General features: G+C 49.8%; 2 protein-coding genes across 5 annotated transcripts; both read right to left on the reverse strand.

The window, feature by feature from the left end:
- Positions 1-5,319: 5,319 nt before the first annotated feature.
- TREML1 (triggering receptor expressed on myeloid cells like 1) lies at positions 5,320-9,364 on the reverse strand. Of its 3 annotated transcripts, XM_040983341.1 has the most exons (7): positions 9,291-9,364; positions 9,042-9,145; positions 8,813-8,924; positions 6,956-7,064; positions 6,509-6,594; positions 6,123-6,175; positions 5,320-5,808 (listed from the first exon to the last, which is right to left on the reverse strand). In XM_040983341.1, exons 1-7 carry the CDS (start codon positions 9,331-9,333, stop codon positions 5,521-5,523), a joined length of 795 nt encoding a protein of 264 aa, XP_040839275.1. In that variant the 5' UTR covers positions 9,334-9,364; the 3' UTR covers positions 5,320-5,520. The 3 variants fall into 3 exon arrangements, with proteins under 3 accessions (XP_040839275.1, XP_040839274.1, XP_040839276.1); XM_040983340.1 differs by having other exon boundaries at positions 8,813-9,145; XM_040983342.1 differs by lacking the exon at positions 6,123-6,175 and having other exon boundaries at positions 5,680-5,808; positions 8,813-9,145.
- A 1,745-nt stretch (positions 9,365-11,109) lies between these two features.
- TREM2 (triggering receptor expressed on myeloid cells 2) lies at positions 11,110-17,438 on the reverse strand. 2 transcript variants are annotated; one of them, XM_040983349.1, is made up of 5 exons: positions 16,742-17,438; positions 14,929-15,279; positions 12,583-12,673; positions 11,552-11,745; positions 11,110-11,433 (listed from the first exon to the last, which is right to left on the reverse strand). In XM_040983349.1, the coding sequence occupies exons 1-5, from the start codon at positions 16,779-16,781 to the stop codon at positions 11,417-11,419; spliced, it is 693 nt and encodes a 230-aa protein (XP_040839283.1). In that variant the 5' UTR covers positions 16,782-17,438; the 3' UTR covers positions 11,110-11,416. The 2 variants fall into 2 exon arrangements, with proteins under 2 accessions (XP_040839283.1, XP_040839282.1); XM_040983348.1 differs by having other exon boundaries at positions 11,110-11,443.
- Positions 17,439-23,730: the final 6,292 nt, after the last annotated feature.

Genomic DNA, 23,730 nt, shown 5'->3' on the forward strand with positions numbered 1-23,730 from the left:
CTATATCTTTGCCAAAATAAAAGTCTATGTTCCTGAAACATGATACCCAGCTATTTTTTAACTATTGGTTATTAGTATAACTAGCAGAAGTTGGAAACAGTGGTAGATAGAAGTCCTGAGTGGCTTTGAGATAAAATAATTCCCTTTTATCTAAGAAAGGGAGACCCATTAGCAAATGGAAGAGTACAACCCCAATCGAGAGGATGTCACTCCTTATAAAATGCCAGCAGTATCAGTGCTGTGGTCTTGTCCTGTCTTGGCACAGATGTGCTCATGGACTTTGAAGAAGTCCAGGTGCCTCTTGAGAAGAACACATAGTTATGGACACCCATTTCTCCTTCGTTCTGCCTGATGTGGGCATTCCCAGCTGAAACTGTGAACTTGCCAGAGTACATGCAACTTTTCTTCTCCCCTTTGGCCACCATCTTTGGCCTTTATCTTTTTGATGGTTTTATTTCCTCAGATTAGGATTGTCCACTGATTTTTTAATGCTAAATTCAATTTTTCTAAAAGACTCATTGTATTTATTTGAAAGGCACATATACAGAGAGATTTTCATCCTCTGTAAACTGCCCAAATGTCCAAAATTGCAGGGGTCAGGTCAGGCTAAAGCCCAGAGTCAGGAGCTTCATCGTGGCCTTCCATTGGGGTGCATGGGCCCCAGGACTTGAGTCATCTTTTGCTGCATTCCCAGGCACATCAGCAGGGAGCTGGATTGGAAGTGGAACTGGAGCCATTGAACATCTAGGATGTTGGCATTGCAGTCAGTAGCTTCACCTGTATGCCGCAACACTGGCTTCAATTTAAAAAAAAAAGATCAAATGATCTGAAAGGCAAAGTGGCTTAGAGGGAGAGTCAGCTCTTCCATCCTCTGATTCATTACCCAAATGCTGCAACAATCAGGACTGCACTGGCCTACAGCCAGAAGCCCAGAACACTGTCACTGTGTCAGCGGCACCGACACAAGCACCTGAGCCACCTTTTGCTGCTTTTGCCAGCACATCAGCATCAAATTATGCCACTCCCCTCTTAATTAATTTTTGCATTTAAAAATAGGTACTACAAAGGCCCAGCACAATGGCTCAACAGCTAAATCCTCACCTTGCCAGCACCGAGATTCTATATGGGTGCCAGTTCATATCCCAGCTGCTCCGCTTCCAGTCCAACTCCCTGTATGTGACCTGAGAAGGCAGTAGAGGATGGCCCAAAGCATTAGGACCCTGTACCCACATGGAAGACCTGGAAGAAGCTCCTGACTCCTGGCTTTGGTTTGGCTCACTTCTGGTCATTAGGGCCATTTCGGGAGTGAACAAGCAATAAATCTGATATGCCTTTCCAATAAAGATAAATCTTAAAAAATTGTACTACATTTATGTAATACAAAATTCAAAAGGAGCAGATTGGCATGTAGCATAACACTAATCCCCAGTCTGTGATGCTGGCATCCCATTTGGACACTGATTCATGTCCCACTTGTTCCACTTTCCATCCAACTCCCTGATAATGTGCCTGGGAAAGCAGCAGAACATGGCCCAAGGCCTTGGTACCCTGCACCTACTTAGGAAATCGGCCAGTGGATAGAAGATTCTTTCATTCATTCCCTCAAAATTTGCCTTTCGAATGAAAAAAAAAAAAAAAAGGTTAAGACTGTTGCAATGGCTGAACTGGTTAATCTTCACCATGTAATACCAACATCTCAAATGGACACTGGTTCATGCCCGAGGTGCTCCACCTCCAGTCTAGCTTCCTGCTGAAGGCCTACGAAAGCAGTAGACAATGGCCTACAGCCTTGGGACCCTGCACCTGTGTGGGAAACCCAGAAGAAGCTCCTGGCTCCTGACTTTGGATTGGCTCAGCTCTAGCATTTGTAGCCATTTGGGCTGTGAACCAGTGGATGGAATATCTTTCTGTATCTCCTCTCTGTAAATCTGCCTTCCCTATAAAAATAGATATTTGGGGGCCCGATGTGATGGCATAGCGGCTAAAGTCTTCACTTTGAACACACCGGGATCCCATATGGGCGCCGGTTCTAATCCCAGCAGCCCCGCTTTCCATCCAGCTCCCTGCCTGTGGCTTGGGAAAGCAGTTGAGGAAGGCCCAAAGCCTTGGGACCCTGCACCCATGTGGGAGACCTGGAAGAGGCTCCTGGTTCCTGGCTTCGGATCGGCTCAGCTGCAGCCATTGAGGCTGCTTGGGGAGTGAATCATCAGATGAAAGATCTTCCTCTCTGTTTCTCCTGCTCTCTGTATATCTGACTTTCCAATAAAAATAAATAATTTTTTTTAAAATAGATGTTTTTAAAATTGATTTTTAAAATTTCAAAAGGAGCAAGAGTGTGTTACAGTGACTTCCTGGGCTGTCCTCCAGTTACAAGTTGCTGTCCTTGGTGGTGATCATTGTTAGTGTATACCAGCAAACCTGTGACATACATGTACAAATCACAGTATATAGCACCTTTTTTTCTCTCAAATGGTACAACACATTGTGCCCTTCCATTCCCCCTTTAAAAACTCACTTTTGACAATTTCCTGGGATAAAATAGAACATGAAATTCACCTTTTTGAGAAAATTTTTAATTGTTTGAAAGGAAAAGAGACAAATCTTCCATCTACTGGTTCACTGTCCAGCGGCAACAACCGGGCTGGACCAGGCAACAATCAGGAGGATTTCCCACTGAGTGTCAGAGCCCCCCGGTACATGGGCCGCCATCTGCTGCCTTTCCAGGCACATTACCAGCTGGGTTGGACACAGATAGCTGCAGCTAGAACCAGAGCTCCAAGTATGTTGCATGCCAGCACTGCAGGATGCAGTTCAACCTGCATGCACACTTTTAAAGTATAAAATTCAGGGCCTGGCACTGTAGCCTAGCAGCTAAGGTCCTCACCTTGAACGTGCCAGAATCCCATATGGGCGCCGGTTCTAATCCTGGCAACTCCACTTCCCATCCAGCTCCCTGCTTGTGGCCTGGGAAAGCAGTCGAGGATGTCCCAAAAGCTTTAGGTTCATGCATCCATCTGGGAGACCCGGAAAAAGTTCCTGGCTCCTGGCTTCGGATCAGCACAGCACCGGCCGTTGTGGTCGCTTATGGGGTGAATCATGGGACAGAAGATCTTCCTCTCTGTTTCTTCTCTCTATATATCTGACTTTGCAATAAAAATAATTTTTTTAAAAAAAGTATAAAATTCAGTACTTAGTATATTCGCCAGGTTGTACAGCCTCTTTGCTATCGTTAACACTCAACAAATACATCCAGACCTAACACAAAAATGCTCATTATTTTTTTCATTCTTAGCATCTATGTAATGTCCCTCTTGTTATTTATTTCACCCTTCATGAGTAAGCTAGCTAATACTTTATTTCAAAGAATCTATTCTTGTTGTTTATCAGTTATAATCTAAGTGAGATGCTTAACTGCTGCTAAAGGGTGTGAATTTTCCTCTGAGTGCTTCTTTAGCTGAATTCCAAAGGTTCTGATCTGAGGTGACTGTCTCACCCTGTAACCCAAGTTCTTTATTTTGAGTGTTTCTTACACTAGCATATGGGTCAGTGTTTTCATCTTAGAAATTGCTCTTATAACCATGACCTTTTAAAATTTATTATCAATAGACTCTCCCATTAACAATAATGAAATCATATACAGGTGGTTCCCAACTTAGGTTGGTTCATCTTCCTACTTTTTGACTTTATTGTGGTGTGAGAGAAATACACATTCAGAAGGAACTGACCCTAATTTTGAATGTTGCTCTTTTCCCAGACCAGCAACATGTGATGGAATGTTCTCACAGACACTGAGCACAGCACAGCATAGGCCGCAGAGCCACAGTCAGGAGGCTAACAGCCAGTAACACACAGTGTCATATGCTGCCAGCGGTTTTTGGATGTTCTGTGTTTATATCCATCAGCCTACAAAAATATTCATCTGTGTATTCATGAGATAATCAAGAAATTATCATAAAATAGGTTTTATGTTAAATGGTTTACCCAAAAGGAGGCTAATGTGAGCAGATTAAGGCAGACTAGGTTAATGTGTGGTGCTCAGTAGGCTAGGTGAACTAAATGCACTCTCAAGCTGCAGTGTGTGATTTAGGATCTGCTTATCGGGATACAGTCTGTGGTAAGCAGGAGAACATCTGCTTTTCCTCTTCTCCACTACACAGGTTATAGTTATCTTTCACAGTATTTCCCTTTGTACTGCTGAACTTTTTTTTTAAATCCAGTTCTAGAAGTACAAATTGACATTCAAATCGGGGGAAAAATTGTTCCAGAGAGTTCTGTTTAGACTTTATTCGCTCTTCTACTCTTCTCTCTTCACCAGGCTGTTTTCCCCCAGGAAAATGAGGGCTCCGTTGATTGATGGGCATCTTGACAGCTGCCACCTCCACAAGGGACAGAAGTCACAGCCTGAGGCTCTTATCAGCCATGCTCAGAGCATCCTGCCACAAGTCCCCAAATAGCATCCTGGGCTTATCCTGCCTGCAGTCCGAGGCCCAGCCCCTGGCCCTTCTCCTGAAACACCGGGTTAAGCTTGGAGCCCCTCCAGATGAGTGAAACCTCTTCATGCCTAGTTCTCCATGATTATCACAAGACTTTTTGAGTCCCCCCCCCGACATCCCCTCGCCCTTAATTCTCTCTCCCCCATATCGGAAAGTATTTTCATATTAAACAGCTTCAGAAGAAATGCTAGCAGGGACCTTGAGGCTTCTCCACATCCTGCCTGGACTAGTGTTCATTCACACTTGACCATGGGCACACTTGACTATTCCCCTGCCTTCCAGCATGTCTGTTTCTCCCCCTGGGCTCTTTCCAGACTCCAGAGTTCAAGCCCAAGGAAACAGAGCTACCAAACGGTCACCTAGTGAGGCAGAGCCACCTCTGGTAACACAAAGGAGTTTCATCTGGCGCTGGGAAACCCTTTTTTCTGCAGGGAATCAAGCTTGCCGTGCTTATTCCCGTCTCTGCAGTCCATCGCTCACATCCCATCTGTCTGGGGCTCCTCTAATTTATCATGGACACCCCACACGTGCTGGTGCATCACAACACATTACTTGTTCACAAGCAGCAGAGCACAGAAGAGCTTTCTTAATTCTAGCAAATGAATTGGTATATTCAGGGATCCTAAGAGAAACAGGAAATACCTTTGAAGTCTTTTTGGTGCTCTTTGAAACAAATTCAAATTCAGTGTCCTGGGGTGGGTGGTGGGGAACCGCTTCTCCACTAGCCAGACAGGCAGGGAATGTGCGCACTGAATACCCAAGTGACTAGTCAAAACAGGGTCCTCCCCCCAACCGTCCTCACTACTCTATAACCATTGAGGCCACATATCATTCAGGGTTTATTCAGTGTGTCATGGTGGGGAGGGAGCTTCCCCAAAACACCTTAGACATATTTGAGCATCTCATCAGCAGACTCAGGACGTTAGCTTGGATCTGACAGTGGCTGGGATATCTTAGGGATCTGGCATGAGCCGTGCAGAGGCCCCAAGCATGACCACCACCATGCGTCCATAGAGAACTAAACAGCTTAGCTGGGTGGAGTCTGGCAGTCAGGTGGATCCTGGGGTGGCTCACAGGAGGCCACTTCACCCTTGTCTCCTTTTGGGAAGATGACTGCAGCATATGTCACAGACTTGGAGGAAACGTGGACCTTCGGAGGCAGAGGAGGCCCTGGGGATGGGACATCAAGAGCTAGCTCTCTGTAGGCAGCACTGTCGAAGGAAATTGGTGAATGGAGCCTGGTGTATGGCACATCCGAAGGTTCTACCACAGCCAGTCCACAATCACTGATGTGGGGGACCGCTGAAGAGGGGTCCTACGGTAGAAGCAAGCACATCAGGCAAAGAGAAAAGGCCACCCTCTGCCCCGCCACCCTTGGTGAGGAGCCTGAGACCACACCGGATCTGTCTCTCAAAAAGACTTGCATCTATGAGTGGCCATGTGGGCTTCATTGTTTAAAGATATTTCAGGCCCCACATTTTTCCCCAACTCTGGGAAAGTGGGGGACCACTAATGTCAAGTGTACAGGCTTGAGGAAGAGATTCCAAGAGGTCTCCACTTCTCCAGGGTCTCGGTGAGAGATGCTTGGACGGTCTGGGGGTGGGGATGAGGGTGTGAAGGTCCTCTTACCGTGCCTGAAGCATTACAGCTCTGGAATGATCCACAGACAGAATGTCTGGTTGCTGGCAGGACAGACAGCAACACCGTCAGCATCCAGAGTGGGCTCTGAACCCAGCTCTCACTTCCTGCAGACCCTCCTTCTCACCCTCCCTAGCCCGTACCCCAGCCTGTAGCTCCTTCACACCACTGTACTTAGCCCCTACCCCACCTCCATCACCTGTCCTGCAGTCACAGTGCCCCTCTCCTCACCCCCCAGTTCCTATCTTTCTCCAGGTCTGCTCCCACGGAGTCCCCTTCCCTCCCTTGCATCCCTCAGGTAATTTGATCCCATTTACAAAGCTGGCTTCTGCAGGAGTGGCAGGGCCAGAGTGGGGCAGGTAGAGTCTGCTACTTACCTTTCCTTTTGGCCATCACAGCAAACAGCACCACAGCCACCACCAGCACACCCAGTAGGAACACAGCACCCCCGATCAAGGGGAAACTGAGGGACAGAAAAGGGTAGGAGGCTTAGCCTTCAATCCTACAAGGAATGCTAGCCAGGAGGCCCAGAACACTGGAGAAGGGTCATACCTCAGGGACCCACAGCGAGAAGGAAGAGATGAAATGAGGTGGGCAGTCCACACAGGACATAAAAGAGACACGTAATTAGGGTGTCCTGGCTGAAGAGTCAGCAGAATGAAGAACCCAGAGCCGAACTTGGGGAGGGGACTGATCATCCTGCCAATCAGTTTCCCAAGAATGGCAGGAATCATGTCTCCCCTTTGATGTAACCTAGAGCTTGCAACAGGTCCTGTCTCATCACCACTCTTCTCCCGACCACCCACATCTGGGCATAGCGATACCTCTTCTCATGCTGCCTGGGTTCCCAGGGGCTGGCACTGCCTGGGAGGTGTGCGGTAGGGTCCTCAGCCACACTGCCAAGTTTGTAGGTCTCCTCACTCTGGCCAGCAACTGAGTCAGAAGGAAACATGTAAAGAGCACCTAGCCCCCATGATGCTGAGATCTCAGGGACTGGGAACAAGGAGCTGAGGAAGAGATCTCCTCCACCACCTTCATTCTTCCACCTGCTCCATCTCATTCCCTTCTGGGCTTGTTAAGCTGCTCAGAATATGTAGAAACAGCCATTGCCATGCAATGTCCCACTCCTCTTCCCGCCCCAGAAAAGAGCTCTCCAACTGTCGCCCTCCAAAGTGATGTAACTGCCAGCCATTTTTGGCCTCAAATAGGCCCTCCCCACATAGCTATCATGCTGGGACCACACCTACAGTGTGCATGAGTCCCAGGCTAAGCTCTGTCCTCCAGCATAGCGGGAGCTCCAGATCATTCCTAATGGGTTGTGAGAATAGCTGACCCTATGCTGGGAGCCAGAGACTTGGTTTTTGTTAGAAGGCTTCTGACATCCCTGCCATATCCTGGTCCCCTGGGAGTAGGATTCAGGTTTCTGTTGGTTGAGAGATCTGTCTTAGGAACCTTGCCAGTCCTTTTCAAATATCTGGGATAGGAGCCTTGCTTTGCTGAACAATTCATAATGCCTACTGCCTTCCTCATACCAAACTACCCGCTGAAGGTGTGGCGGCACCATTTCTACTGCCCTATCAGGCCACATTGGGCAACCATCTCTAAAGCTAAGCGCCTGTCTGAACTGCACCCCACAGCCTGCTCTACCAGTCTATGTGAATGTCACTCATCAATATCACCTGCCCCATCGCAGCAGGTGGGAGCTCCAAGCACCTTCTTCCGTGCTCCCTCATCTCACATCTCACCTTGTCACAGTCTGCCTTCCCAGAGATTCAAGTATTCAGTCTAGTCACTCAGAGCATGAAACAATAAGGAGGACAAGGTGTGAGGAACGATTAGCAGGTGAATATAAAGTAATAATCATGGGCTCAAGATAACAGGGACTTTAATCACAACTTAGTCACCCTGTTACTTAAGGGAGAAAAGGGAATATGCCTCCCTTAGTTTCATTATGTGAGGGGACTGGGCACAAAGTACTTGAGTAAAAAAAGGCCTAACAATGAGAAAACTTCAACATGTACAACAGCAGAGCAACGGCAGTGTCTGCTGCTGGGAACTGGCCATTTTTGCACCAAAATAAATTTTTAATAACCTATTTTATTGAGAAAAATGGTAAGTATTTTAAACTTCTTTAAATAAATTCTTGGGCACCAAGGGTTACAGGTTGAGAGATTGGAGCCTGTAAAAGGGCTTTCTCTAGGGAGAATAATGGCTTCAATGGCAATGACCTTCTTCCCACCTTCAAAACCATGAGCTGATCAGTTCAGCCCAGAATGTAAGCTGCCTAACAGGAAAACCCACCCACAGGCTCAGTTAAGACTTCAACAATTAATTATAAGTTCAGTTCGTTTTAAGCTATCAGGTATGTTGTTATGGGAATTAAAACACAAACAAACCAAAAACCCTCAAGGGTATTGGAAATGCTGACCAAAATGGCGGGACCTTGGTGGGAGGAATGGGGAGTCCACTGTGGGAGGAGCAGGGCAGGCTCTTCCGCTGATTTATCTCCCACTTCCCAATCAGCTTGGTTTCCGCTCCCTGCAGAGCTGTCACAAGGATATTTCCTCCCAATGCCACCCCGAATGGCCTCCACCCATCAGGGACCCAAGAACCCCTGGCAACAGAGGTGGGTGGTGAGGCAAAGTTGCACGGTGGGAGGAAGCAGGCCATGGACCACTCACCTTGGGGTAACACCACTAGAGAGATACGGTGTAGGGTCTGGGGCCCCGCGGCTCCCTCCACCATGCAGCCGTACTCCCCAGCATCCTCTTCTTGCAGGCTGACCATTTCCACCTGCAGGAGGCCCCCGCCCAGGTCGGTGAGGAACGTGCGCCCACCCCCTGGGCCTCTGCGATCCACAGCTGAGGTCACCAAGGGCTGGCAGCTGGCGGCTGAGAAGCGGCACCACACCTTCTGGGCTTTGACATCCTGCAGCCGGTAGTGGCACTGTACTAGAATGGAGCTCCCTGTTTGCACCTGCAGCAGCTCAGGCCGGCTGACTACAGAGCCCTGACCTGGGGGAGGAATGGAAGTAGCAATGTTGGGCAGGAGCAGAGTACTTCCTCCCACCTCCAGCCTACCCCACCGGCATGGTGACCCCTGGGATCTCCACATGTGAGTGTAGCATCCACAGCAGTACCAGCCCCTTCTGCACCTTACCTGCTAGTCCCAGGAGCAGCAGCAGGAGCAGCTGGAGGTCCATGGCTGGACAGGGAGATGTCAGCTCCAGGGCTTGTCTGGGCACTGACACAGCTTTCCTTGGAGGGCAGGAAATGCCAGCCTTCCCCAGTCACATGGGGCTGTCCACGGCTAAAGGGACAACAGGGTGGGAGGCAGGGACTGGGGTGGGGAGAGGGAGCTCTTCCAAGCCCAGGTTGGCTCAAGTATTCAGAAATTGATCCTGAGGCAAGGTGGAGTGAGAAAGCAGATTCCCTGGGCACTGCACCTGACTGAGGAGTGAAATGGGAGAATCATCACGGCAGCTAGAGGGCAATGAGGAAGAGAAATGATCTTCAGGGTCTTTCAGATACAAAGTGATGCAGAGTTGTCAAGTGCCCTCAGCATGGTCAGGACATTCTAATTCCAGGTTCTTCCACCACCAACCCCACCTGAGCCTTTAGGGGACTGTCCCTCTTGCTGCACATCTTCACAACACAAGTGTCACCTGGATGGTGTGCCCTGGACTGGCTCACTCACTTTTTGTTTGGGGCAAGAGGCTCTTTGTTTACTAATCACTTCTGATCTCCCATCTCTGGATCACTCTCCTATCGCTCCCAACAGCCAAGGTTGACCCAGGCCGAAGCAAGGAGTCAGGAATTCCATCCTGGTTCATCCATCCAGGGCTAAAAGGGTCAAAGTACTTTAACCCTCTTCTTCCACTGCCTTCCCGAGTGCATGAGTAGGAAGCTGTAGCAGAAGGGTAGCAGCTGGGACTCACATCAGGCACAGGTTCCTTCCGCTTTTCCTGCAGCTCCTTAATTAGTTGGATACTGAATCTTACATATTCATCTCATTCTCATATCTTTTCCATCTCTTTGTCCATTTTGTTCTGTCATCTGGGAGATTTCCTTATCTTTTTTTTCTACCCTTCTATTATTTCTAAAATTTCTTATTTTAAAAATTATTTACTTATTTGAAAGGCAAAGTTACAGAGAGAGGAGGGGAAAGACAGAGAAAGAGAGAGATGTTCCATCTGCTGCTTCCTGCCCCGCTCCACAATGGCTGGGGCAGGGTCAGGCCACAGCAGGAACCAGGAGCTTCTTCTGTGTCTCCCACGTGGATGGCAGGGGCTCAAGGATGTGGGTCATCTTGTGCTGCTTTGCCACTCATTAGCAGGAAGCTGGACCGGAAGTGGAACAGCTGGGACTCAAACTGGCACCCAAAGGGGATACCGGAGCTGGATATAGATGACAGTTTTACCTGCTATGCCATAGCACTGGCCCCAATCTTTTAGTCTTTATATTTTTAATCTGAAAAATCTCTGTTACTCTTCAAGCATTTCTTATTTATAACAAATAGATGTGGTCCACTGTTGGAACAGAGGTGACCAGACAGGATCCGGGACTCCAACACGCTGTGCACCAGACAACTTATTAGGGAGTGACAAAGTTTCTTTCTTTCTTCTTCTTTAGCAAAAAGGTATATGTTTGTTTATTTGAAAGGCAAAGTGGTAGTGCGATTCTTTATCTACTTGTTCATTCCCCAGATACCTATGATAGCCAGAGCTGGGCCAAGTGGAATCCAATTCCAGCCGAGTGTCCCACGTGGGCATCAGGGCCCTAAGCACATGAACCATCACCTGTTGCCTCCCAGGGTGCATGTTAGCAAGAATGCTAGACCAGAATTGGAGGCTAAACACAAACATAGGTGCTCCAACGTGGATTGGGCATATGAAGCAGCATATTAACTGTAGTGCCAAATGGCTATCCCAAATGTTGTTTCTTTTAACTTCCCCAAACCCCTGTGAAGTATGGGGCAGTTATGGATTGGCCAGTTGGTTTTTTACACACAGAGTCCTGGGTGTGTTTGTGAAAATGTTTAATACCCAAGAGGCAAAAGCCAGGAGGTGGTTTTCCCGCCTTCCAGACAGACACTGTGCCCCTGCCACACACACACACTCTCTCTCTCACACACACACACACACACACACATCCTTGCTGCCAGGACCTTGGGGAACAGGATGCAGGCAGAGGAGCCCCTTGCCAGAGCAGAATCAGGCATCTTGGTAGCCAGGTGGCACATGTATAGGCTGGGTGGCTTCTCCTTCTATCTGAGGTCCTCTTCTCTCATGTGTCTGTCAGCCCTAAGAAACACTAAGAGGTTCACATGATCCCTCAGCTGCACCCCACCCCTGCCCGCCCTCCCCACCTCTCCCCACCCCTGCCCGCCCTGCTGGCCCGCTGTACTCCCTCCCAGCTCACCAGTCAGGGTCTGCAGCAGGTGCCCTGAGTGGCAGCCACCATCCTGGCCACCGGCTGGAGCTGTCCCCGTGTTCCGCCCGCGCCAGGCCACAGCCCAGAGGGCACTAGCTGCTAGAAGCTTGCTGAGAAAGGTGCAGGCCAGCAGGAGCAGCATGGCAGTGGATGGGAATGAGGTCTCTCCTTCTGAGGGGCTCCTTGGAGGACACAAGAAGGGCAGAGGGGAGCTATGGATCACCTACAGCCATCAGTCTGCCTTCAGGGGAAGGAACTGTAAGCTTCTCGGGGCTCAGGCGACTTCCCCAACCAGCACCATCTGTGATGGAGGAAGCTTATGGGACCTGCAGTCAGGAGACTTCCAGGCCCTTGCCTTGCTTGGTGTACCTAAGCACATCTCTTCCCTTCCTTGCCGATCAGTTCTCCTTTGTTCCCCTTAGTATGCTAGGGAGTGTGTATGTCTGTGTGTATGTGCCTATGAGTGTAAATGTCTATGTGAGTGCGTGTATGAGAATATCTGAGTGTCAGCATGAATGTATATGTGTGTATGCATGTGTGAATATTTGTGTCTGAGTGTGTGTATATGCATGTGTGTGAGAATATGTGAGTATGTGTCTGAGTATGATTGTATATATGTGAGTATATGTGAGACTATGTGTCTGAGTGTGTATGTGTGTGTGTGCAAGCTTGGGCACTCAGCGGTTATATTACCAGTGTGCAAACAACAAGACTCAGGCAGGGACCAGTCAGAAAGGATGAAGTGCAGAGCACTGGGATTCCCTGTTTCATACTGGAGGATTAAAACTCATCATTGCCAAATTGTGCGGAGCCTGGGTGTCATCTATTTGGGCGCTCTTGGAACAGCAGCTCAGGACCAACTGTCGTAGGAATGATTTCAATGTCCCAACAGGGGCACAGGATCAGACACACACAACCTGGCCAGCTGGAAGGAGCTTTAGGTTCTCTGCACCTGGGGTTGGTAGTTCCGGGACCCCTGTCTCACCCCTGGCTGGGCTCTGCAGGGCAGGGGTCTGCACCTGGAGATGCTGTGCTCCACGGGAGCACCCTCGAAGCTCCCGGACTCCTCTGGGGCCCAAAGGTCTGCAACGTTTTCATGATCCAGGGGGTCTGTGGAGACAGAAGGCAGGCTAGGCAGACAGAAGCCCTGTGGATGGGGTGAGCCCTGTGGCCTCTGACCTTGAGTGTATAGAGGTCATTAACCTCTATGAGCCTCCATTGCTTATCCCGGAGTACGGGGAGGAGGAGGATTCAGCAGAGTGCCCGGGCTCTCAGCTCCTACCCTGCAGCACGCAGCAGCCTTAGAGGAGAGCAGGTGGAGCAACAGATTTCCTATGGACACAAGCCAAGAGTTAAAGCAACCACGTTATTCTCTGCCACCCTCCTAGAGGTCAGCTGAGCCCCACACCTTTCCAGACTCAACACTTGGGTCTCCTTGCCCTGCTATACTTGGAAATATGGTGGACTGGAGGTGCAGTGGGGGGCTGGCAGTTTCTCCTCCCCCTGCAACTTAGGCAATGCCTCCTCCTTACCCAGCTTGCATGATGAAGGGCCGCCTGGGCGGAGGGGCAGGAAGTGGGAAGAGGGGAGAAACATGACACCTCCTCCCCACCCCCTAACCCGCACCCCACGTGGTTCTCCCTCGAGACCCAGTGGAGTTTGGAGTCTCAGATCCCTGTGCAAAGCTCAGAGGGGAGAAGCATCATGCTTTGGCACCCACTGAGTGGGGTGGAGCGTGGGGGTGGTGGCAAATGTTTGCTGGTGGAATTGTCAATTGCTTGGCCAGGGAAGAAATGATTAAGGGCCACTGACAGGCACAATTCAGAAAGGTTGTGGACATGGAATCAAAGGACAAACTTAGCTTTGGTGAAAAGAAATTGAAATCTGGGCACATGAAGAGTCTTCCAAAAGTTCACAAAACGTGCATACTATGAAAAAAAATGGCTCAACTGGCTAATGCTCTACCTGCAAACACCAGCATCCCATATAGAAGCCAGTTTGTATCCTGGCTGCTCCACTTCCCATCCAGCTCCCTGCTTGTGGCCTGGGAAAGCAGTAGAGAATGACCCAAAGCCGTGAGACCCTGAACCCATGTGGGAAACCAAGAATAAACTCTTGGCTCCTGGCTTCAGATCGCCTCAGCTCAAGCCATTGTGACCATTTGGGGAGTGAGCCAACAAATGAAAGACCTTCCTGTCTGTAAATCTGCTTTTCCAATAGAAAATATATCTTTTAGGGCCCGGCACAGTAGCCTAGCGGCTAAAGTTCTTGCCTTGCACACATGAGGATCCCATATGGGCGCCAGTTCTAATTCTGGTGCCCCCACTTCCAATCCAGCTCCCTGCTTGTGAACTGGGAAAACAGTTGAGGATGGCCCAAACCTTTGGGACCCAGCACCCACACGGGAGACCCAGATGAAGCTCCAGGCTCCTGGTTTCGGATCAATTCAGCACCAGCCATTGCAGCCGTTTGGGGAGTGAATCAATGGATTGAAGATCTTCCTTTCTGTCTCTCCTCCTCTCTGTATATTTGCCTTTCAATAAAAATAAATAGATCTTTTTTAAAAAAAAAGTAAATCTTTTTTTTTTAAGATTTATTTTTATTATTTTTTTATTGGAAAGGCGGATATACAGAGAGGAAGATCTTCCATCCGATGATTCACTCCCCAAGTGACCGCAACGGCCAATGCTATGCCAATCCGAAGCCAGGAACCTCTTCCGGGTCTCCCACGCGGGTGCAGGGTCCCAAAGCTTTGGGCCGTCCTTGACTGCTTTCCCGGGCCACAGGCAGGGAGCTGGAAGGGAAGTGGGGCTGCCGGGATAGAACCAGTGCCCATATGGGATCCCGGGCATGCAAGGCGAGGACCTTAACCACTTGTGCCACCGCGCCGGGCCCAAAACAGTAAATCTTTTAAAAAGAAAACTATGCATGGATTTCAAAAACGTTTGCACTGAGATACATTTCGTCTACATTTTCCACAACGTTTTGAAGTCCCTTTACAGAAACATCACATGCATAGACAGCAAAGTGATAACACTCAAGTAAGGCCAAAGCTAGCTCTGACAGCGCCTTAATGCAAGTCAGAGAAAGACGCCCTCCCTGCAGGTGATACAGCCCTGAGTCAGGGAGACAGCCCAGCAAAAGGAGTTGGGACTGGATTTGGGCTTCCTGGCACCGTGAGTAACCTGTACAATCATCTCTGATGACCGTGTGTGGGGGCGGAGAGACCCACAGCGGAGGTTTTCCTTTGAGAAAGGATGCCTGGAGGATGCCTCGGAGCCCGGAGAGCGATCCTATTCACAGACACCCAAACCACCAGGCCGGACCCAGGGACAGACCAGAGGTACGGCCAGTCACCCACTCACTTGAAAGCACCTCCACCAGGATCCTCTGGAGCGTGTTGGTCTCTCTGCCTTGGAGGCTCTGGCACTGGTAGAGACCTGCATCGTGGGCTTGAAGATTCCGCAGCGTGACAGTAAGGATGCCACCCAGGGCGTCATCCTTGATGGCTGTGCTCCCGTTCCGTCTCTTGATGAAGGACAGCACCCACCAGGCATGCGTGCTGACCACACGCTGGCACGGGCCCTTCTCGCCCAGCTGGCGGCACCAGGCCTTGCGCCTCCCCCAGTGCTCCACCGAGTTGTATGGGCAGGAGACCCGCAGGGACTGGCCCTCCACGCCCTGGAACACCGTGACGTTGTGGGCACAGGACAGCCCTATGGAGGAGGTACTCAGTTACACCTTCATTGCTTTACCGAATGAGCACTAAACACCTACCGTGTGCAACTTAGACAGAAACCACACCCTTAGAAGCTGGGGTTCTTACTCAAGCTGAAAGAGAAGGTGGCACTGTGAGGATGTGTGTTTACGGGGGGCAAGAGCTGGGATACCAGACTTCGGAGTCTGACTTTCTCGCTGTTGGACTTGGCAGGGCGTCTTCACAGACATCACTGCCCCTTGGTAGGCTTATTTCTGGTGATGTTCGGTGACCAAGTCCCGTCTGCTTCTGTTGTGCCCATCTGCTTCCTGTCTAGGGGCACCAGGGCCTCTCTTCTGCCTCTGCATCTCAACCCCGCAGGGCGAGCAGCACCCTCAGGCCTGCGCCTGGCTCTGCAGGGGCGGGGCAAGGCACCCCGTCCCCTCGGGTCACACTCGCTCATCTGCACCCACCCACGCTGGCACAGACTCCATACTCTCCTCTTTCCTGGCTCTCAGCTTCCAGCTTCCCTATTTCTATGGCTTTGTTCCCCTTGCAGGAAGGACTCAGCTCAGAGCTATTTTGGGCGAGACATGAGATTGCTATTTTGGAACTCCCTTGGGGTGAGGAGGGGAGGGAGTTGAGCCAGGGCTCCAGCCCAGGGCCATGGCCAGGGCGTTACCTGGAGCTATGGCTTCACTGTCGCTTCTCTCAGTCCTGTCCCCTTGTCCCCCAGATCTGGCGCAGAGACCAGAAGAGCCTGAAGGAGCTGGGAGCTGCCAAGTGGAGATATAGGGATGTCTTTGTGTCCCCGTGTGCATGTCACCCAGCCCATCCCTCTGCCTACTGGCAAGCAACACACACACACACGCACACACACACACCACCTGGCTGCTAAGTCCCCTTTCCATCTCCAGCTAAGAGGCTGCTGGAACAAGACCCCAGTGGCACCATTTCTCCCCTCTCCCAGCCTTCCCCGGAGGAACAAGAGGTACCCACAATGGGAGGAGGCAGGGAGGTGCAGGGATGTGAGCTGTCACTCTCCAAAATCTAAACATGGGCATCTGTAGCCCCCTCCTTGTCCACCAAGAGCTGAGGACAAGGTCCTCCCAGCATGGGAGGGGCCCCTCCTAGGGGGATGCTCCTTCCTTCCCCTGCTTCCCTGCTGCTCACCTGGGCTAGACATAGGCTTCAGGGGCTCATGATGGTGGGGATTCTTTACAGCACTCCCCAAGTTTCCTCTGATTGCTGGTTTGTGCCACAATTAGAAATGCTTCCCTGCCTCTTTGCCCAGTCCCTGACCCTTCTCCACCACACGCACATGAGGGTCTAACCTGCATGGGATCTGGTGCTGAGAAGGGAGGGAGGGAAGAAGGAAGGGCAAGCAGAGCAAGGCACCGGGCAATGCCCTCCCTGGTTGTACTCAGTGCCCACTCCCGCCCCCAAGCACAGCTCAAGGAAGGAGAAGCAGGGCATCCTACCTGTAATGGCCAGCAGGACCAGTAGCCACAGAGGCTCCATGTCACCCCAGCCCTGGACAGCCTACAGGGCACCTGGCACAGATCTGATCTTTCCCTTGCACTGCAGGACAGAGAGGGTCAGGCAGGCAGGTCAGGCGGTGTCTGCAGGAACTGGGCAGCCGGGGGTTGAGCAATAGGACCAGGGTCTGGCTTTATGATTCAGAGAGGAGGGGAGAGGAGGAGCTGCTGCTGTAGCCCCAACAGAAGGATACCCAGGATTCCATGCCTGAGACACCAGTGCCCTGCTGCAGATGCCAGTCAGAGCGGCTGCCCCCACAGGGCTGGGGTGGATCAGGGGCCGAAGCTGCTTAGTTTCCTTGCAGAGCCTGGCCCAAGGGTTACGAACCTCAGAGCTGAGTCAAGACTACGTCAGCTGCAGCAGCTGCCTTCTAGCTCTGGTCTCATCCTGCCCTTTCTAGTCCCTCCTGAAGCCTGGCATCTCTGTGCTATGGTGGCCTGTCAAAAACTTGACCCTTGAGCCAAACTTCCTAGCCTCAAGTTCTTTTTTCCTTTGTTTTCCTTGTGTGTGACCTTCCCTGTGACTCAGTTACCACATCTGTAAAATGGGAATAATGATATTGCATAAGGTTACTAGCTAACAAGGATTCATGCAAGGAAATGCCTCAGAATGGGGCCTGATCCAATGAACACTCGGGCACTAGTGCTCTGGCTTTTATCTTTTTTTCTTTTAAGATTTATTTATTTATTTATTGCTATCACAAAGTCAGATACACAGAGAGGAGAGATAGAGAGGAAGATCCTCCGTCTGGTGATTCACTCCCCAAGTGAGCGCAATGGCCAGTGCTGTGCAGATCCGAAGCCAGGAGCCAGGAGCCTCCTCCAGGTCTCCCCCACGGGTGCAGGATCCCAAAGCATTGGGCTACCCATGACTGCTTTCCCAGGCCACAAGCAGGGAGCTGGATGGGAAGTGGAGCTGCCAGGACTAGAACCACTGCCCATATGGGATCCTGGCGCGTTCAAGGCTAGGACCCTAGCCGCTAGGCCACGCCGCCAGGCCCCCGGCTTTTATCTTAATGCTGTAGCTTGGGGATCAGATTGAGTGTCCCCCAAGTCCTCTGTGTTAAAACCTCAATTCCTGAGGTCTTATGTTAATGACTATAGGTTAATCCAACTATGGTGTCCAATTGGACTGGAGTAGGTGGTTGAGGTACAGTCCAGGACTGAATCTTGTTGGCCATAGACCACGCATGCCTATCTGCCTTCTGGTGCTCCATGCGAGCCTTACCTGACAGCCAATCCCAGGCCTACCTGTTTATGGACTGTGAATCCAATTGTACCTCCCTCCTTCACAAGCAGCAGTGAGCAGGGGCAGCAAGGGCGGCTGCCCTAGGAAAGGGAGGGTTTTCTGTCCCACCTGGAAGGTCCTACACAGGCTGAGCCTCTGGGATCTTGGCTGGCATTCAACCAGTGCACACACACATCTTGGACTCATGTGTGTGCCAAGGGGCACAACGAGCACGATGTTCCCTGGAGCTCTGAGGGTAGGCAGGCATCACTGCAGATATCCAAAACCCAGTGCTGTTTATTTAAATGACTACCTTTCCCTCAAATTAAATTTCCTTAGGTTCTTTGTGAAAAAATCAGTTGATATGTAGGTCAATTTCAAGCCTGTCTGCCCTTCTTTACCAGCCTATAATTCATTCTGGCTTCACTATTTTCTGAAATTTTTATAGTGAGACTTATAGCAAAATACTATTTCTACAAAACGGTTTTAACTATGCTTTGCTAAGTACAGTCTTTTTAAAAAGATTTATGTATTAATATTAGGCAGGCAGATTTATGTAAAGAAGGAAAGACAGAGAAAAAGATCTTCCATCCACTGGTTCACTCCCCAAGTGGCTGCAATGGCTAGAGCTGAGCTGAAGCCAGGAGCTTCTTCCTTGTCTCCCACGTGGATGTAGTGCCCCAAGGTTTTGGGCCATCCTTTCCTGCTTTCCAAGTCCATAAGCAGGAAGCTGGATGGGAATGGAGCAGCCAGGATGCGAACAAGCATCTATACTGAATCTCTGCACTTGTGAGGCGTGGATTTTGCCATTGAGCCATCATGCCATGTCCAGCTATGTAAAGTTTTAAATTTTATATTTATGGGCCCGGCGCGGTGGCGCAAGTGGTCAAGTCCTCGCCTTGCACGCCCGGGAGCCCATATGGGCGCCGGTTCTAATCCCGGCAGCCCCGCTTCCCTTCCAGCTCCCTGCCTGTGGCCTGGGAAAGCAGTCGAGGACGGCCCAAAGCTTTGGGACCCTGCACCCGTGAGGGATACCCGGGAGAGGCTCCTGGCTTCGGATCGGCATAGTATCGGCCATTGCGGCTCACTTGGGGAGTGAATCATCGGACGGAAGATCTTCCTCTCTGCCTCTCCTCTCTGTATATCCGCCTTTCCAATAAAAAAAATAATAAAAATAAATCTTTTTAAAAAAATAAAAATAAAAATAAATAAATTTTATGTTTATGTTTTATACATTTGAGTGACAGAAAGAAAGTATGAAAGACAGATCAGAGCTCTGCTATGTTGGTGCACTCTCCAAATACCCACAATGCCCGCTGCCTGGAGATAAGACCAAAGTCCAGAAATTGAATCCAGGTCCCCACATGGAAGCAGAGATCCAGCTACTTAAGCCATCACCTGCTGCTTCTCAGGGTGCCTTGGCAGAAAGCTGGAACCAGAAGCGGAGTTGGGTCTCTGACAAAGGATGTGGACCAAGAGACATCTTACCACTAGGTCAAATGTCAAGTTTTGTACTGTTTTTTAAAAATTGGAAGCCTATGCTGCCCAGCATGGTAGCCTAGTGGCCAAAGTCCTTTTGTTGCAAACATCGGGATCCCATATTGGAGACAGTTTGCATCCCAGCAGCCCCGCTTCCCATCCAGCTCCCTGCCTGTGGCCTGGGAAAGCAGTCAAGGATGGCCCAAATCCTTGGGACCCTGCACCCATGTGGGAGACCCGGAAGAAGCTCCTGGCTCTTGGCTTTGGAACAGTGCAGCTCTGGCTATTGTGGTCATTTGGGGAGTGAATCAACAGACAGAAGATCTTCCTCTCTGTCTCTCCTCTTCTCTGTATATCTGACTTCCCAATAAAAATAAATAAATCTTTTTTTTTTAATTGGAAGCCTACAGGCTTTGAACAGGGATCATATTAGCTATGGTTCGGTGTAAAGGAAAACAAACAACTTACCAAATCTTCCACATCCCCACTCATCGATATTTTCTAGTTTCCAGAGTATAGATCTTGCACATACTTTTAAAAAATTCTACCTACTCTGGGTGATACTGTTAGAAATGTCTCTAGCTCTCTGTCTCTTTGACTGAAGCACAGTTCATGAATTTCCTACATGTTCATCTTTAGGGCTTATTTGTGCTTCATTCTGCCTCCTTCTCTCCTCTCTTTACGACCCAAAGGTCTTTTTTATCCCTTTACATTCCATAGCAAAGGACAGACACTAAGAAATTTTTACAGCAAATTCATCTCACATGTTCTCTTCCCTTAGCCTGGGCTAATCCCCTGGTCCTCAGACAGGAGCACAGGAATGTTTCTTCCAAATGCAAGATCTTTCCTTTGCTAAGCAGAGTTCAATAGATTCCCTCCTCCATCACACACCGGAAGTTTATCATTGACTGACATCCATTCAAGCTCTGTGCACATGTCAGTCGCTGTGTTAGAGAACTCGGATCTCGGGGCAGCTTGTTGTTCCTGGGTATGGGTGTGACCATTGCCAGGGAAAGCCCCAAAATTGGAAGCATGGCTGGACACATTATGTATGTCTGCTGTTTGATTGGCTGAGACCTCACAGCTACTGCGGAGCAGTTTTCAGGACTCATAGAGGCTCCCCAGCAAACCTCATCTAGCAGCACTTCCAAGCCACCGCCCTCCACACACACACACACACACACACACACACACTCACACTTCTCTTCCCCTCTGCTGCCTCCTTAGAAATCAATCAAGACCTTCCAATGTGGGGATTCTCATTGTTTGACACATCAGATCCATCCTTAGCCTTCCATCCCCACACTAGCCAACCTGAGCAACCAGGTAGGCACCTGTCAGCACCTTGGCCAGCACCCTGACTACTCCTGCCACTTGCTTTCTCATCCTCACTCCCTGGGTCTTGGGCTCCCCCATTCCCCTCTCCCCTGCCTCCAGGCCCTACACCTTCCCCTCCATCTTCACAAGGGTAGAGTACTGTCTCACTCCTGGAAAATACCATGCATGCCTCAGCTTCCCCTTCTGATCCAGTCCTTTCATGTCCTGCCCACTAATCTCGGAAGCCACCATTTTCACCTGTATTATTTCACCCATACCTATTTCTAATAAGACAAATCTTTTTACTAAACTAAAATCTAAAGAGTTTTGACTATTTCAATAATGTTATTTGTTTTATAGATTTTTTTTAAGATTTATTTATTTTTATTGGAAAGGCAGATTTACAGAGAGGAGGAGAGATCAGAAGAGATCGGGCGCGTTCAGGGTGGTATGGCCGTAGGCAGAAACAACAATCTAACGCCATGTCCACACCAGGAGGTCTCTGTGAAAACTCAAGAGGACAGAGTGCTTCCTGAACACGCACAGGTGCCTGGAGGGAGGCGGTGCAAGGAAGGGCATGGAAACTCCTGGCTCCTTCCCACATGCCTGGCCCTGAGCCCTCTTCTAACCAGCTGTCCATCGATATTCTTCCCTCGAAAGCAAATGCCTAAGACTTGGTGTTTCCCCGAGTTCTATGAGAGCCACACCAGTAAATTAACCAGACTGTCAAAAAATGTCTAACAAGAGCATCATGGGAACCTTTCCAGTCGATCTGAACTCAAGGTCACAACCCAAGGCCCGCAGCTGGTACCTATAGGATCGGGTGCTGTCCCCAAAGAGAATGTCAGGGTTGAACTGTGAGACACTCAGCCTCGTGTGGCAAAAAAATTGGTGTGTGCATGGGATACACGCACACACTCACACACACACATACATTCAAGGAAAGCAACCAGAAGTGAGTGTAGGGTAGAAAACAAGTTGGCTTCCTCTCAGCTTTTTACCCAGGCTTTTTGGTCTGTTCCCTAAAAAGTCCCACACGGCCTCCTCTGTCAGCCACTGGGCACTCCTGCTGCCGTGAGAATCTTGACCATCATGTTGCATCTTCTCTAGGTCAGTCCTCACCCCCTGACTTATACCCTGTCCTCTCCTGGGAGACTGAGCCCCACTGTCCCTGGCCCTACTTTCCAAATCCCCAGCCCTCTGCTTTCTGCTGGGCCTAGTCTAAGGGAGACATTCGTAAGAGTCAGGCAGATGAGGGGAGAAATGCACATTTCTTTTCTCCTCCCTCTTCTATGCTTTCGTGTGGCTGGGACAATGGTTGTTCTCCTTCTGTGGATACGTGGCCAAGCCAGCTCACTGCAAGGACGCCTCTGGACTTAGGGTCCTAGTGGGAGTTGAGAAGTCAAGATGCCTGTTGTCTGGGGGGAAGTGGGGATCCAGGCTTTGAGAGACCTGCGAGCTGAAGACTGGTGCTCCCACGAAACAAGCATGTAGTGTCAAAAAAAAGAAACAGGATTATCGGAAAGTTGCTCCCCCGTGGAGGTGCAGTTTCTCAACGCTAGCATCACCACCGACCGTACAGGTGGTGGCGCTGCTCCCTCCATGTTGAAGCCAGTCCAGCCGACCACAGCCCTCCCCTTTACACCCGCAACAGGCTGAGGCTGCGTACCAAACAAGGAACTGAATCCTGAGACCAGCGTCAAATAGGAACCCTTTAAAAAGCTACTCTAAATTTAGGGAATGCCAACAAGAATTCTGGAGTCTGAACCTGAGTTAGTCTAGAAAGCAAAAATAATCCTTAAAGAAAATTGGTGGATGCAAAATTTAATCGATTTTCCAAGACTTTTTAAGCAACACATTAAAAATTTTGTTTTAGTAGCATTAACTCCAGGCAGACATTGTGGTGTCGTGAGTTAAAAGCCAACATCTGCAACATCAGCATCTCATACAGACACAGGTTCCATTCCTAGCTCCTCTACTTCCAATCTAGTTCCTGCTAATGGCCTAGGAAAGCAGTGGAAGGTGGCCCAAGTCCTTGGGTCCCTACATGCATGTGGGGTACCCAGATGGAGTTGCAAACTCCTGGCTTCAGCCTGGCCCTGCCTGGGTCAGTGGGAGTTTTCTCTCCCTGTTACTCTCTGCCTTTCAAATAAATAAAAATAAGGCTTCAAAATATACATCCACTCATCTAAAAAGGACTATGCATTGAATTACGATTCAATATGTAATGATGCTTATTAAGTAAATGACATCCAACAGTGACATCAATCATTACTCATTATATAAATCTCGAGCTGCAAGCCACAGGCAGTTTCTCCCAGTCCATCCACCTGCCCCAGAGGGGCACAGCTGCCGGGGGGAGATTTCCAATACTTTAGGAAATATGTCAAGCTTGTGTATTTTATTTCAGTTCCCTGGGGCGGCTTTCCATACCGACGGCTGTAATCTGACTTCAGTTTGGTTGGTGTCAGCCTGGTTTTTCTACAACGCTACCCTGTAAGAGACAGGACCCCACCAAAGTCCTGATTGTGCGTGGGTTATACGTCGGATCATTGCAGCAAGTGGACAAGGAAGAGGAAATCAGCCAGACGAAGACAATGGAGCAGCTAGGAAAACTTCCCCAGGGAAGTGGCCAGCTTACCTTTGGGTGTCCTCCTGAATTTAGGAGTCTCTAACCCACCCTGTTTCCTCCTCTATTGGGGTCTTACTGCCACCTGCTGGTCTGGCCCAGAACAACTGCCTGTGCCATCTCCGGACGCTTTTGCTGCCCAAGTAGGGGAGCCACAAAATCTCTAACGCTCTGCGGGAAAACAGAGCTCGCTACCTACAAGGAATGAGTCCTGGGATCCGTGCATGCTTTCTTGGCTAACTGTATAGTACGGGACTGGAAGGGAGAAAGAAGCTTTCT

Source organism: Ochotona curzoniae, unplaced genomic scaffold, assembly GCF_017591425.1.
Source record: "Ochotona curzoniae isolate NIBS_2020 unplaced genomic scaffold, NIBS_Ocur_1.0 contig_3819, whole genome shotgun sequence".
NCBI lineage: Eukaryota > Metazoa > Chordata > Mammalia > Lagomorpha > Ochotonidae > Ochotona > Ochotona curzoniae.